The following is a 13,421-nucleotide window of genomic DNA, read 5'->3' as shown; positions in this document are numbered from 1 at the left end:
ATCAAGGCCGGAACAGAGGGAGAGGACAGCATGAATCTTGTCCTCGAAACACATTATCTGCTTCTTCAGGCACACCTGTCAGATAGCGCTTCAAATAAAGGCACTTTCTCCCTTGACTGCATCAAAAGCAAGCATTTCCAGTTTTGGTGACAAACGTGGGGTTTCTGAGCAGTTCAAAATGAAGACAAACAGAGGAAAGAAAAAAAAAAGCTTCCAAAGAACATCTGCCACCTCCAACTAACATAATGGGACCAACCCCAGCTCTCATAACAAAACAATATCTTCTGTTGAGAGACTGCATGCAAAGACATCTTCCCTTGTTCTCTTTCAAGTCTCCGGGGATAGGTACAAGAAAAATGCAAGAAGAGAAAGCACCCCATGACTTACTGCAAGCTTCACACTAATAAATTTTAATTAGCCACGGTGAAATAAATATCCAGGAGGTCACGACCGACCTCGCCCCAAAGATTTCATCTTGGTTAATGGATGCAGCTCTGCTCATTTTATAGAGAGACGCCAAGTTTTAGATGTGCGAATCCTTTGGCTCCAGTGGGCTTGTTTTTTTTTTTACGCCATGGAGAGGATCCCTGGCATACAGATATAGCTGTGACACCCCCCGAGGGGAAAGACGGTACTTGACGAACCCCAGCCTCTCCCCATAAATCTCCCAGACTCACCAGAGAAGGCTTGCTAGTGGGGTGACGGTGTGTGTGCGTGTGTCTGTGTGTGAGATAGAGACAGAAAGAGAGGATATTTGTTGGAAGTAAGAAAGGGGCCAAGAGGTTCTAATTGAACACAACAGCCTTCAAAGGATTTATGGCCTCTGTGACGAGGCCAAGGAGCCGTTCATAAACATTCATAACCAGGGTGGATCGCCCTCCCAAGGCTTTGCAGCTGAATATACAGAAATTCCCAAAGTCGCACTCATGGGGGTTTATCCGGTTGCTGCTGGGATGTAAAAGTGTGGCAGATATAGAGAGAGTTGTTTATTTATTTTTTGCAGAACTCACATCTATCATTCCTTAATTTCTTCGACCTTGGATAGATTGTGTATCATCATTTTAGAGGCTCCAAGGGGAGTTTTCAAGATCCAGAACTGAGCCAACAAACCCGCCAAGTGGAAATGAAACAGTGGAACCACTCCAAATAAGTTTATCGTTGCAACTAATTGTATGCCCTATCCCACTTGTAAGATTTCACTTCTGCTTTGCATGTTACATGGATTCACAGCTGCTGCATGGTAAATGCATGTGATAATGTAATCCTGTCAAGTCCGTGCTTGTACAGGAGCTTACCAAATTAGGGGATTGGCTGCTGATGAGATGAAGGCGTGATGCGCAGACTTGCAGATGCCGACTTGCACACACACATGGACTGCTATGAAGACTGAGAACACAGCAAGGGTTCTGAGCCAACACAGAAACCCCCATTTTTCAGTCCCAATTTATCCTTTCCACTCCTGTTTCCGCCTCCTCAAAATAGAACAGCCCATCACTCACATACTGTTTGTTATTGCCCGCTCTGTCATGGTGCACTTGACACAATGGCAAAATGACAGGATATATAAATATTTACAGCAAGCATCAGAGGCCACGCCAGTCTCTGGTCTACCAGCCCTTAAAGTTACAACTTTTAAACAGCTCTACGTTGTGGACAGACTGGCATCAATGGAAACATGTGGAATCAATTCTTAAACATGAATGGTTTTTCAGTGTAAATAAAGTCGCATAAATGAAGAGCCAATTCACTCTAAATGCAGCCCTGTGGTAATGGGCAGCAGAATGAATGGCAACTATTTGTCCGAGTCAATGTGAGGAAACAATTGGTCAAAGCAGTCAGAAAACAAACACCTGCGTGATCGGCATAAATCTAAAGCAAAATGCAGGGTCATTTCATGCACGCTTCTGTGCACCTGTTATGTCAAGCATGACAAAACAAGCACATTTTACGGCCACAACTGTACCAGTGCTGTGCTGCGGTCCAGGACAGTGAGTGAATCTCGTGAAACAAACCACTGTGAAGCCACAAATAAGTGTGCAGTAAAATCTTTAAATCTTATGTGTATTTAGGAGATCAGCCTTTTGGCTGAAGGAGTGCAGGAGACGAGACAAGCTTTTAACAAGGTGACCAAATCTCTTCAGGCCACTTGAAAAAAACAAAGAAGCTTTAATTTGTGCCTGGAAAGGATATTTGGGAATTTCACTGCAGTGAACTAATGAAAGACGCAAAAAAATCCACAAATACAGACAGACCCATTTTCATCCCACTGCCAGCTTGTCGTCAATTAAAATAAAACATGGCCAGAACATAGCTGACTTTGGACATCGATACAGAGAATTTAATGTTTTGGAAATCAAGCTTCAAAGACCTTGGAGGCCTTAGAATTTAAAAGAACCATCCCCAAATGCCTCATTAAGGCATCCCTGATACGAACTGTAGCCTGTTGCATTTATGAATGCTGTGAGGCCATTTGTTTATCCTCCCGTTTTCACTCCCATCTTTCTAACGACATTTTAGCTATTGAGGGATGATAAAAGCTGAGCTCATTCTGTGGCTGTAAAACTAGTCAGCCAGTTCCACTCCTCAGAGACATGGCCCTCAGCTTGGCCTGTGAAGGCATTGTTTACAACACAGTTTATAACCTTTAAAAGCCTTCAAGCCTTCACCCAGGAACACTTGTTAAAGTAACACTTTATTAATACAGCGCATCTCTTGAGCTTTAAAACAAAAAGCTAGAATAATGTTATAAATGCAGGTTCTGGAGACCTTTGGCAAAAAGTACCCGTCTTCTTACATGTGGTCTGTTAACGCCCCTCCAACAATAATTCTATAAATTGCACACGTTTACATTGGACCCCTGCTGAAGCTATTCTCAGCTCTATGAAGAGTGTTTTTGCTTCTTTTTATTTTTTAGGTAAACATTTGGATCACTGCTTTTTGAACTGTACAGTGTACTTTCTTTCTGAAACCCTACATTTCTGAAACCACCACACAAAGCAAAAAGCAGTCTTTAGACTGCAGCAGCCTCGCACCACATTTGCCCTTCTCTCAGCCAAGTGTTGTGCCAAGTCAGAAAACCACCGTCTCCAGTGGGGTCAAACCCATGTGAGACACACCCTTCCACAGTCAGGCCACAGTCACACAGAAAGAGAGAAATGCTGTCACTGGCACCCACTCAACCCAGACAAACCTTGACCTTGACTTCTCATGATGGGTAAGAACCACTCATTGGGTTCTGCACTGCTCCTTTTTTATCAAACCAGCTGTGAGTGTGAGATATTTCAGGAGGTCAGCAGGTCATTTTTCCCTTCTTTTTAAATTCTGAGCTCTCATTTTTCAACCTTGAACTACAGATGATGATCTTTTCTTATTTTTTTCCCTCCAAACAGGAAAGATGAATCAGTCCTTACTTGGTTAGTCTATTGTTGCTTCCTTTAAAGTTATTGCTTCATCGTAAGTGTTAAAAAACGCACCAAATCCTACATGCCTTAATGCACACAAAACACATTATTTTGTTACATTGTACATTGCTGCAGCATCTTTACTTTGGGTCTAAAAACAGTCTGTTTTAGTTGCTGTGGCTTGAAGGCTCCCCTCCTAAAAGGCCAAGTCAGTTCTGATTGGTCAGCTGCTCAGTCAAAAATGGTGACTTGGACTATAAACAAGTCATTTCAGGCAGGTCAGCAGCAGTGTGTTCTTCTATGGGAGAGAATGAATTCTCTGTAATGTTGACTTCATAACGGACACTGAACGTCAGTGTTTAATGATAAAACAGTGTTTTATGTAAACATGTTAATTATAATGTAGCTGTATTTAGATGGACTGCACATGTCAAATTGGTCAAGGTATCATGAGAAAACAGCCCGAAGTCTCAGCTTTCTTACAAAGCGTTTTCCAGCTAATCTAAGAGGGTTATTGAATTATTAATGTAGCTAAGGAACTAGGACAACTTTCTCAAAGAATACAAGATCATTAATCTTTTCTCAAACACTGAAAGTCAACATGTTGAGTTTCAGAGACAATATGAAAAGTAACCGCAATTGACATGTATTGAAGTAAAATGCACACTTTTAGAAGTCGCAGAGTACCTATTTAGCACTACAGTTAGTTGTATCGAGCAGTGCAAAGAAGTAAAGCCAACATGGAAGCGTGGAAAACAGTGGTTTCACAAATGGCCACTTGAGGCTGGCTCTGGTAGCAATTCAATCTCCACTCTGTAGACCATGTAGATGTGCAAATGACTTTAGAGCAGGATTAATAATTACATTAACACACTGGTACAAAAGAAGGGCTTTGGTCTCTTTAGCTAAATTCATCATCTATGACAACTGTATGGGATCTGAAATTTTTATAAAACTCAAGACTTAATGTTTTGGATCACTATAAGCAGGATGGCAATGAGTGATAGCTTCTTCCTGAGATTCATCCAACCCCATCCACTTTTTATATAAAGTCTATGATTTGTACTTCAGTGCAGCGCTGAAGTCAATGCACTTTAATTCCCACTATTGCTTAATATGTCACTGCCAGCAGCAGTTTAGCTTTCAACCTCTACATAAATAACACTCTCTGGTAATTTGTAAAACAATAAAAACAACAATTTGTGGTTTTGATGCATTAGATAAGGTAATGGTTGGTAGATTTTGTTACCTCTGGAGAGGTCATACAAGGCATTTCCTTTGTTTGCAATTAATTTGCTGAGATAAATTAAGTCCATGATTGCTGTAGCTCCATGTTGAACAAACATGACTATTTTCTTATCTAATTCTGAGCAATCCAGATAATCCAGCAAATAATACTACTAACTGTGAGACTCTGGGTAAGTCTCTATATTTATGTCTGTGTCCCAAAGATAATGTTTGTCAAGAGAATAATGGAGCATTGGGTTGCTGTGATCCAGAGAGGTATTTTAATTCGTTTGTAGTTCTCCCAGCTTGGCTAAGGGGGAGTAATGGCAGCCTCACACTGCACATTTCCAGCAACCAGGGATTACACTACATTACATGGAGCACAATGACTCGCAAAAAAAGAATGATAACAGATTTAAAAAGTGGTTCCGCCTCCTGCATACACAAATTGTACGCACGTGCATGCATGGCTCCGTATGGCTCCTTAAGCTTGGGCCTTTCAGTGTGGAGTTTGTATGCTTTCCCCATGCTTGAGTGTATTAGATCCGGGTATGCCGGCTTCCTCCCACCTTCCAGAAGCACGCATGTTAGTTTAATTGGTGATTCTAAATTGTGCATGGTTGTTTGACTCATTCGAGTCTGTGTTGGCCCTGAAATGGATGGGCAAATTGTTCAGGGTCTATCCCGCCTCTTGCACAGTGGCAGCAGGTAAATGCTCCGTGACCCTGAATAAAATTAAGCAGGTATGGAAAATGAATAAATTCATGAAAAGGAATTAATATATTCTACAACTCCCAAAAATCAGATGTGCGTGAACCCTACGAATTATAACACCAAGCCATGAAAGAATATTTGCTAAAAATGTGAGAATGTTAATATAATTGTCAAGGTAGTGATGAAGGTACATTTTCATGAGACACCACAAATAAGGAGCTGATTCAACTTTGAGATGAGACAAAAAAAGTAACTTGTGTTAAAGGGAAATATTTATTCCCTTAAAAGCAAGAAAAAAACCTCACACAACTGAAAAGCTTTACTGTATAACTGCACTGATGTGCAGACAAGGATCAGCAACCATCTAAGTCAAAGTTAAACAAAAGTAGTATCCAAACCAGCAACTTGTTTGATAAGACCTAAGTTTATCTCCACAGGGGTCTAAAGACATGCAACATGTCTTTAACATGAGTCAGAGAGGCATTTACATCACATATACATTCCATTAAAGCGCAAAATAAACACAGAACGCTCCTATTTTCTAACAAAAAGTAACCTCCATGCTTTGCCGCATCAGATTTATGAAGGTAGGTGTGTCCAAACCCAATGTTTTTTTTAAGACACAACTTTTTGATGTGATGAGGTTTTAGTGATAAAAATGGGACTGTTGATAGAAAGTTTTAAATTCTGAAAGCTCTGAAAGATGGCACATTAGATTAGATGCATTTTAAAACTTATAAAAACTTGAAATAAATCTGTAAAGTATAGCATTAAGGGTATCCTTATCATCTAAGTTAACTAACTTTTATGATACTTTTATAAAACAACATTTCTCCAGAGCAGGTAGAAAGTCAGTATGCATTGAACAAAAAACTGCTGATCATTCAGACCATACTTCTCCTTTTCTGTACAGAAGGCTTTGTGAACCATGTCTGCATGCTGAAACTGAAACGTTGACCCTCTCTATTAATGCTCCTAAAGCATTAAACCGCTGTGGCTTAATGGGCCAATCAGGCACATTAGAGACCACAAACCCACTGATCACAGCTGACCCCATTGCTGTTGTGTGCACAAAGCACAATGCTGGAATGTATTACATTAGCTAGGCAGTTAGTCATCATCATTGCACTCAATTGGCGCAGAGAGAAGAGTGCCACTTCAGCTAACAATGGAGTGAAAATGACTGGCAAGAAAGACTGAATGGGAGAGTTAAGGCATTGCAGAGGAGAGCGCTTATGACGGTGTTGGGTGGTTGTATTAAATATGAATCTTTACATGCATGTAGATAACATACTGTGACCTTGATCTTCAGGTCAGTTTCACCAAGAGGGTATCCCATGTGATTATCTGACTGGGACTGTGCTGTACTGAAAACAGCTCAATGACATTTTACTGCTTTTCTGTGGGTAGACAGGACGGCATTGATTGCTACTGGTACTCTCTGCCGACTGGGTTTCGCAGCATTTCATTACAGCTTAGTTGTTCAATAGCAATGCAAAGTAGAGGGTATGAGCAATGAAATCTGAGGCATTATCTAAAAACTGCAGAGCCATGTAGCTAAGGGACAAAAAGGTACGCAATGTAACACCGAGGGGGAAGTTTTCCTCGACAGCAGAATTTTACAATAAGGGAGTAAACAGAGAGGTCCACAACTGTGTCAGTATAGAAAGCTGGGTGTGAGCAGCATGTTTAGTGGAGCAGCAGCAATAGTGAGCGCTCTGCCTCTCTGTCTACACAAGGGACCTCCAGGTAAGGTGTTGAGCATAGGTCTTTGCATTTGCAAGCACTTTGTACCCAGTACACAAGGGCTGCACTCATGTGTGAAAGACCAGGAAAAAACTGCTTGAAATATCTCAAAACTAAGTATGGTGCGAGAGCACTGGTGTAGACAGCTGTTGTGATTTCAATACATTTTCATTACTCTCTTTCTCTGGAGACACGTTTAACTGTTAATGCCAATCTATTTCTCCTCACACATCACATTCACTGTTCACACTCAGAAATGGATGATTCCTTTTTTAACAGGAAGTCCACCGTGAACAAAAGCAACATTCTTGGTGACAACTGGCAAAATGTATCTAACGGTGCCTGAGGGCAGAGCTCAGTTGTATAGCTGACTTTTGAATGTTTTCAATCCATCAATATATCTTTTTATACCCATTCAATCCAATTCAGGGTTGCAGGATGTTTTAATGGTTGCCCAGGTGATGCATCAGTGCGAGGACACACACTATTGTTGACGAGACCCTGCTGAACCCACTCGTTGAGACAGCAGGTACCTACTGGCACAAATGTATGGCAGAGATGTGCACTGATATTACCTATAGAAGGATAAGATAACAACAAAATTATCTGTCCAGGGAGTGTCTTAAATTACACTTGATGACTATGCCCTTGCTGTAATTTCATTAAAAGCAAGTGTTTTGGCTGTATAAGGTTTAATGTTACAGGGAATGGCAGAAGAAAAGCTGCTTACCACGCTAAAAACTGCAGCTTATATTAAGGTAGATAAGCACTTTCTACAATGTTGTTCTTGTTGGAAAGCGAAAAAAGACACCATTATTTATTTATATTACATAAAGCTATAGAAAAAATACAAAACTTGACAAGCCTGCTGAGCGTAAATATAGTATTCTTATTTTAAAGAAAAACAAGTCCGCATCAGTACTTGCAGATTTTAACAATAAACTGTATATAAAAGGTAAAAATATAGCTTCAACTCTGAAAAATTAAGACATCAAGATATTTATCTATCTAGCTAAGTGTCTAAGATTTGCATTATTTTCAATGGGCAGCTTAAGTGGTTGAAGAATAAGAAGTCACAACCTAATTTGAGGCGCTGCCTGAGACGAGACCAGCATGCTCAAATAAGACTTGTACTTTTTCGCTCTACTTCTTACCTTACATAGATAAACAAAAGCTGGTCCCTTATTTGGCCACTGATGCACACTGTCACCATGCATCTGGTCTCCAAAATCAACTCAACTCATTATCTGGCAATTCATGTCAGATAATGGCATACGACCCCACCTCTAACTTGACTTGTGACCTCAATTTAATGATTTGAGATCTTAATCACTAGTTTCAGTGCAGGATGGCATTCATTTTAAGAATTTTAAGAAAGAATGGTATAATAAGCAATGGCTACCCTATGATAGACTAGTTGCTGGCCTATGAGCGACATATTGTCTGCACATTCTAAATCAGACCCACTTAATGTTTGGGTTGTGCAGTTTCAAATAACCAACAAGCCAAAGGCCAGCTTATTTTGCATAAATGTAATATGATTTTCACCCAGACTTAATGTTCAAATCAAATCAAACGTAAGGGTAGTCTTTTCTTGTATGTGATACAAGAAAACAACATGTCACTAACTCCTATGAGAGAGACAGCTAATTGCAAGTTGCCAACTCTAAAATAAGGTACCTCACTTCTGTACTTTCTTTTTCTTGGGTCATCAATTTGCTTATAAAAGCCAGAATGTGTGTAAGACTCTTTATGTTTCCTAGCAACAGGGAGATGTTCAGATGAAATGATCTGCAAATTTTCCTTAAATGGTCCAGAAGTCTACTCTTGTGAGTAGTAAAGGAATGGAGAGAGGCTGAAATGGATATAAATAACTAAACAGAGAAGCTCACACAATTATGGAGGGGAATATAAAAATGTAATGAGCCATGCTAATGATCGCACCCACCTGAATGTGGGATGAGTGGGTGCTCTGTCTTGTGGCAGGGCGATTCAGGCAGAAGTACGGGCCCTCTCCTACTGGCCACGCCTCCAAGGCGCAGGGCCAGCATGCACTGCAGCAGCAGCAGTGCATGCTGGGTAACAGGGCGTCCCATGGAGGCCTGTGGGCTCAGCTCACTTCTCCTCAGGCCTCAGGGGCCAAGAGCATTGAAGAGACACACCTGGTGAGACAGAAAATGACAGAAAATGAAAAGATCTGGGTTTAAGTAAAGCTTTATTACACATACGATCTTTATTCAGGCGCTGAAAATCGTGATAGAGTATTGCAACTCCATAACGTTGACGCTCACAAAGGATTTACTTCAGGTGATGAAAAGCAGCTAAAATAAAATAGGAGCAAGGAAGATAGGTGCAAGGAAGAGAGTGTGAGAGGAAAAAAAGTGTGCAGCATTTTTCCTGAGCAACAGCTGTGTGTGTGCCTCTCAGAGGCAAAGAGTAACCTCACACCTCAGGTTCATGAATCAGAGGCGGTTTGCATTACCTCACCACCTAACCTGTGTGTCTGTGTGGGAGTGTGTCCTCAAATGTCTAAAATCATGTGCCCTTTGTGCAAGTCTTTGTTCCAAGTCCTATGGAGCTTTATTTTCTAAAATGATGGAGAGCAGAAATAGCAGATTGTGCACGGTGCATTCATGTGTTTGACATTACTAAGAGTCAATTTCTTTGTGAATGTTTATGTGACTGATATATGCACAGTACAGAGCTGCACAGCTCCCCTCGTAGGTCAATTAAATCTTCTGGCTGCTGTAAATCAGATGTGTTTTTATTCATAAACAAACCCTCCAATTGCTGAATGTGATTATTAAACAATGCTTACAGCAGCTTCATGCTGCCTGGAAAATTCTGCAGCTGCAAGGAAAACAAAGCACTTTGAACAGCTCAGTTGTTTTTGATTGATAATCAATCTGGGCCATCTACATCATTACTTTTTTAATCATTTAGATGATGCTGTTATCAAGAATGATTTGTGATTTGAGCTGCAGCAGCAGCAGCATAAGCCTCCCTGACTGTTCACCTTAGGAGCATCCGAATGTAAAGCTACAGTAATCTGTAGCTGAACTTGCTGAAACAGTCTTGTTTTCTTTATTACATATGAAATTGGGCTTTTATCTGTTGTCCTGTTTATGGAGAAAAAAAATCTGTATTGTAGTGCAAAAACAGAACAATCCTCCGTCCGTGACAGAGTTGATTTGGTGCGAATGGTGGGGTGAAAATGAGCAAAAACTACTGTTATGGTATTTGTTCTGTGAAGGCAGCAAAATATGAGAAAATCAGCACATTGCAGAAAAACAGAACCTGATGCAAAGAAAGAGGTGGTGTGAATGTTTGCTCTCCACAAGCAAACCTCATCTCCACTTCTCTCTGAAGTATGGCTCTTCCTTCAAGCTTGGAGTGGCTCTCGGGTTGAACACGAGGAACCTCTCTATTCCTGCCCTCCGATGAAAAACCATGATGGTGAAACTTTATTCCAATACCTCTCTGAAAGAAAAGTTTACTTTGCCTTTAGTGTCCATGAATATGCTCTATGATCTTGGGGCCTACACTCTCACTCTCATTTCTGTGAGGCAAAGGCAGCGCTGATGTGTGGTTTGTCGTCACCAGCAGCATAATGTAAAACACCTGTCATCTGCAGCACCGAAAGCAAGTGACAGCTAGCGCCTTGCTCTGTTCCATTTCCCTTTTGTCTTGTCGGTTCATATGTCAGCCTCTATATTCTTTATATTTCTTTTCCAGTCATTGTACATGCCATTTTTCTACATCTGCTGTTTGCTTTGACAGCCTTTAACCACGTTTTCCCTTCAGAAAGCCGTTTTACCTGTTGCTAGTCTGCTGGCAGGGACATTCTTCCAACTATTTGTCAGACAGTCCTATAATCTTTAATGTCTGTGTTCACTTAGAGAAAAATATGTCATGATCTGCTGGGTGAAAAGGTGAGGCTGATTTAGGAAATCAGATTATGGTTCAGTCTTGCATTAGTGTGTATGTGGTCAGAGATTTGAGACAGCTTTGGTGCTTGCTTAAATTTCTCTGAGCATATGTGAAGGTCCCTAACACACAACACCACACACACACGCAAAGGGTGTGCTGACAAAATCCAAGATGTGGTGATAGTGGAAAATAGGGTGCACTTCTTCCAGTAACCAGTGCGTCAGAACGATTTTACATCCTCCGTTACACTGCCTTGTTTTATCCTCATGCATCACTTTTTCTGGATTCAAATACTGGTGTTGGGGTTGTTATTATTATTATTATCATTATCATTATCATTATCATTATCATTATCATTATCATTATCATTATCATTATCATTATTATTATTATTAATCCATTATTATATGTAATCTTTTTCATGTCAGCTACGTTAGGCTTTTATTGACAACGGTCTCTTAAATTTGAACCAAGCCATGAACCCAATTATGATGTAGGCATAGCACATTTTATATCGTCGCACACATAAAGACAGAGCTCAACAATGCTATGAGTGTAACTTTACTACGTTTACTTTACTCTGTACATCTGGTTTTACTGGAGACCGCCATCTCTTTATTGGCATGAAAACTAACCCTAATGAAAACCTTATCACATGGAAAAACAATTAAGACCTCCAACAATCTAAGACACCACAAGGTTTTGAGTGCCATAAATTTAAGAAACTCTGTAGAGACCCAGTGATAGCCTGATTTATGCCCACATGTGCATTTGCATCGTGCCTTTTAATGTAAGTAAAACAGTACAGACGGAAATGATTTAAAACCAAATCATATGACTTGTTATCATTCCCATGCGGTGATTTCTAGTGAATCATCTCCTCTTTAACTCACCGCAAGCCACCGACTGGTCCTGTGGGAGAGAACTGAAAGAGTTTTCCGTGCTGTTCGGTGGTTTGACTCTAAATCATCTCAAGGGGCATTAGTACAAGCCTCCAACACCACCACCTCTCTCCTACACATGGTCACATGTACAGTACAGGTGCATTTGCAGCACACGCTCTAATATCTCCCAGGGACCTGGTGATGGATAACATCCCACAACATTCAGAGCACAGAGCAGAGGGAGCACTAGCCTCATAAAGTCTAAACATGGGATAAACGGTGTTGTCATCTGAAATGCATGCAAAGAGCAGTATATAGTATGCAAGTCAGGATAGTGTTAAGCAACAATCTGCTTCTGATTTAGAGAAATCAGTTTTTTTTTCTTTAAAATAAAATCTCTTTAAATTTTGTCCTTATTGCTCCACCACCAGACTGCTGATGTTGTTGATGCACCTATCTGCCCTTATGATAAGACTGCACTCTCAGAGTAGCATCGGGTGGTGCCGTCAACCTATTTTTTTTCCTTTGTTCCTGGCTATAATTTGCTGGATACTTCCACGTTGCCTTTCCTTGTTGTTGGAGGTTGTTGGGCCTGTATGCAGCCTGAGGGGACGACAGCAGGTGGAAAAACCAGCACTACCACAGCCCATGTATGATTTCATGTAATCCATGTGTCTATTGATGCCAGACTTGAATCTGCAGCAAACCACCTTTGACAAAAAAAAACAAATAAACCATCCATTCCACTTTATTTACAGCATCTGTCACCAATCCATGCGACTGAGCCTTTGAACCAATGTTGTAATTAAGTCCTGCCAATGGGGCCGTTCCGTGCCAACTCACCCAACACTCCAGGTTCATGACATGAATTTTCTTGAAAGCTTCTGTTTATGTTATGTTACCTTACAAAATCCTCTAAACTCTACGTCAAATACTTTTTCTTGTTTTGCGTTTTCAAATTCTGTCCTTCGGAGCTGAATTATATAATTTCAGGGATTCTTTCAAGGCTTAACCACTTGCTCATTTTCTCTTACTGTTGGAATAAAGTTTATCAATTTGAGCAGAATATTTTTTAGTCAGATGCATATTATCCTTGAGGTTTAATCAATGTTTAGAACATATTTCAACTCAATCCAGAGAAAAATGAGCACCTGATGAGGCTTAGAAAGGATCACAAATATGAGTAGTTAAAAGGAAACAAGTTTATGATATATTTTATAGAAAACCATTGCATAAAACATTCACCGCTGAATAATGCGTGTCTGTTGCAGCATTCTTGTGTAAAATCACAAACTAAGCACAGTTACTGACAACAGTTTCAACCTTCAGCAGTTATTAAGCAGAGTGAACACAACATATTCACTTTACAAGTACTTTTCAGCAGTTCTTTTTTACTGTTTTTGCCTTTGTTTAAATTGCAAGTAAACATTACTTTACATTACATACTTTAGGGTAAAAGAAAACTGATGAAACTTCAGAAACTAGTGAAATCCATAGACTGGATGCACATACTCAAGTG

At 40.3% G+C, this 13,421-nt stretch overlaps 2 protein-coding genes across 4 annotated transcripts in view; both read right to left on the bottom strand.

Annotated features, from left to right (window-relative positions):
- The window catches only part of LOC140284993 (uncharacterized), a 205,100-nt gene that overhangs the window by 133,780 nt on the left and 57,899 nt on the right, over positions 1–13,421 (bottom strand). The window lies entirely within an intron of this gene.
- sema5a (sema domain, seven thrombospondin repeats (type 1 and type 1-like), transmembrane domain (TM) and short cytoplasmic domain, (semaphorin) 5A) overlaps positions 1–13,421 on the bottom strand; it is a 128,901-nt gene that overhangs the window by 84,536 nt on the left and 30,944 nt on the right. For all 3 annotated transcript variants that reach the window (XR_011910196.1, XM_072378376.1, XM_072378375.1), the window contains one exon: positions 9,037–9,250. Coding sequence is in view for 2 of the 3 variants with exons in the window: in XM_072378376.1 (XP_072234477.1) it covers positions 9,037–9,184 (148 nt within the window). In the remaining variant the exon portion in view is untranslated. The remainder of the gene's footprint in view (positions 1–9,036; positions 9,251–13,421) is intronic.

The sequence above is a fragment of the Leuresthes tenuis genome, unplaced genomic scaffold (assembly GCF_036924035.1).
Source record: "Leuresthes tenuis unplaced genomic scaffold, fLeuTen1.0.hap1 SCAF_24, whole genome shotgun sequence".
In the NCBI taxonomy this organism is placed as follows: domain Eukaryota; kingdom Metazoa; phylum Chordata; class Actinopteri; order Atheriniformes; family Atherinopsidae; genus Leuresthes; species Leuresthes tenuis.
The sequence above is the reverse complement of the archived record's forward strand: the minus strand, read 5'-3'. Positions and strand labels throughout refer to the sequence as shown.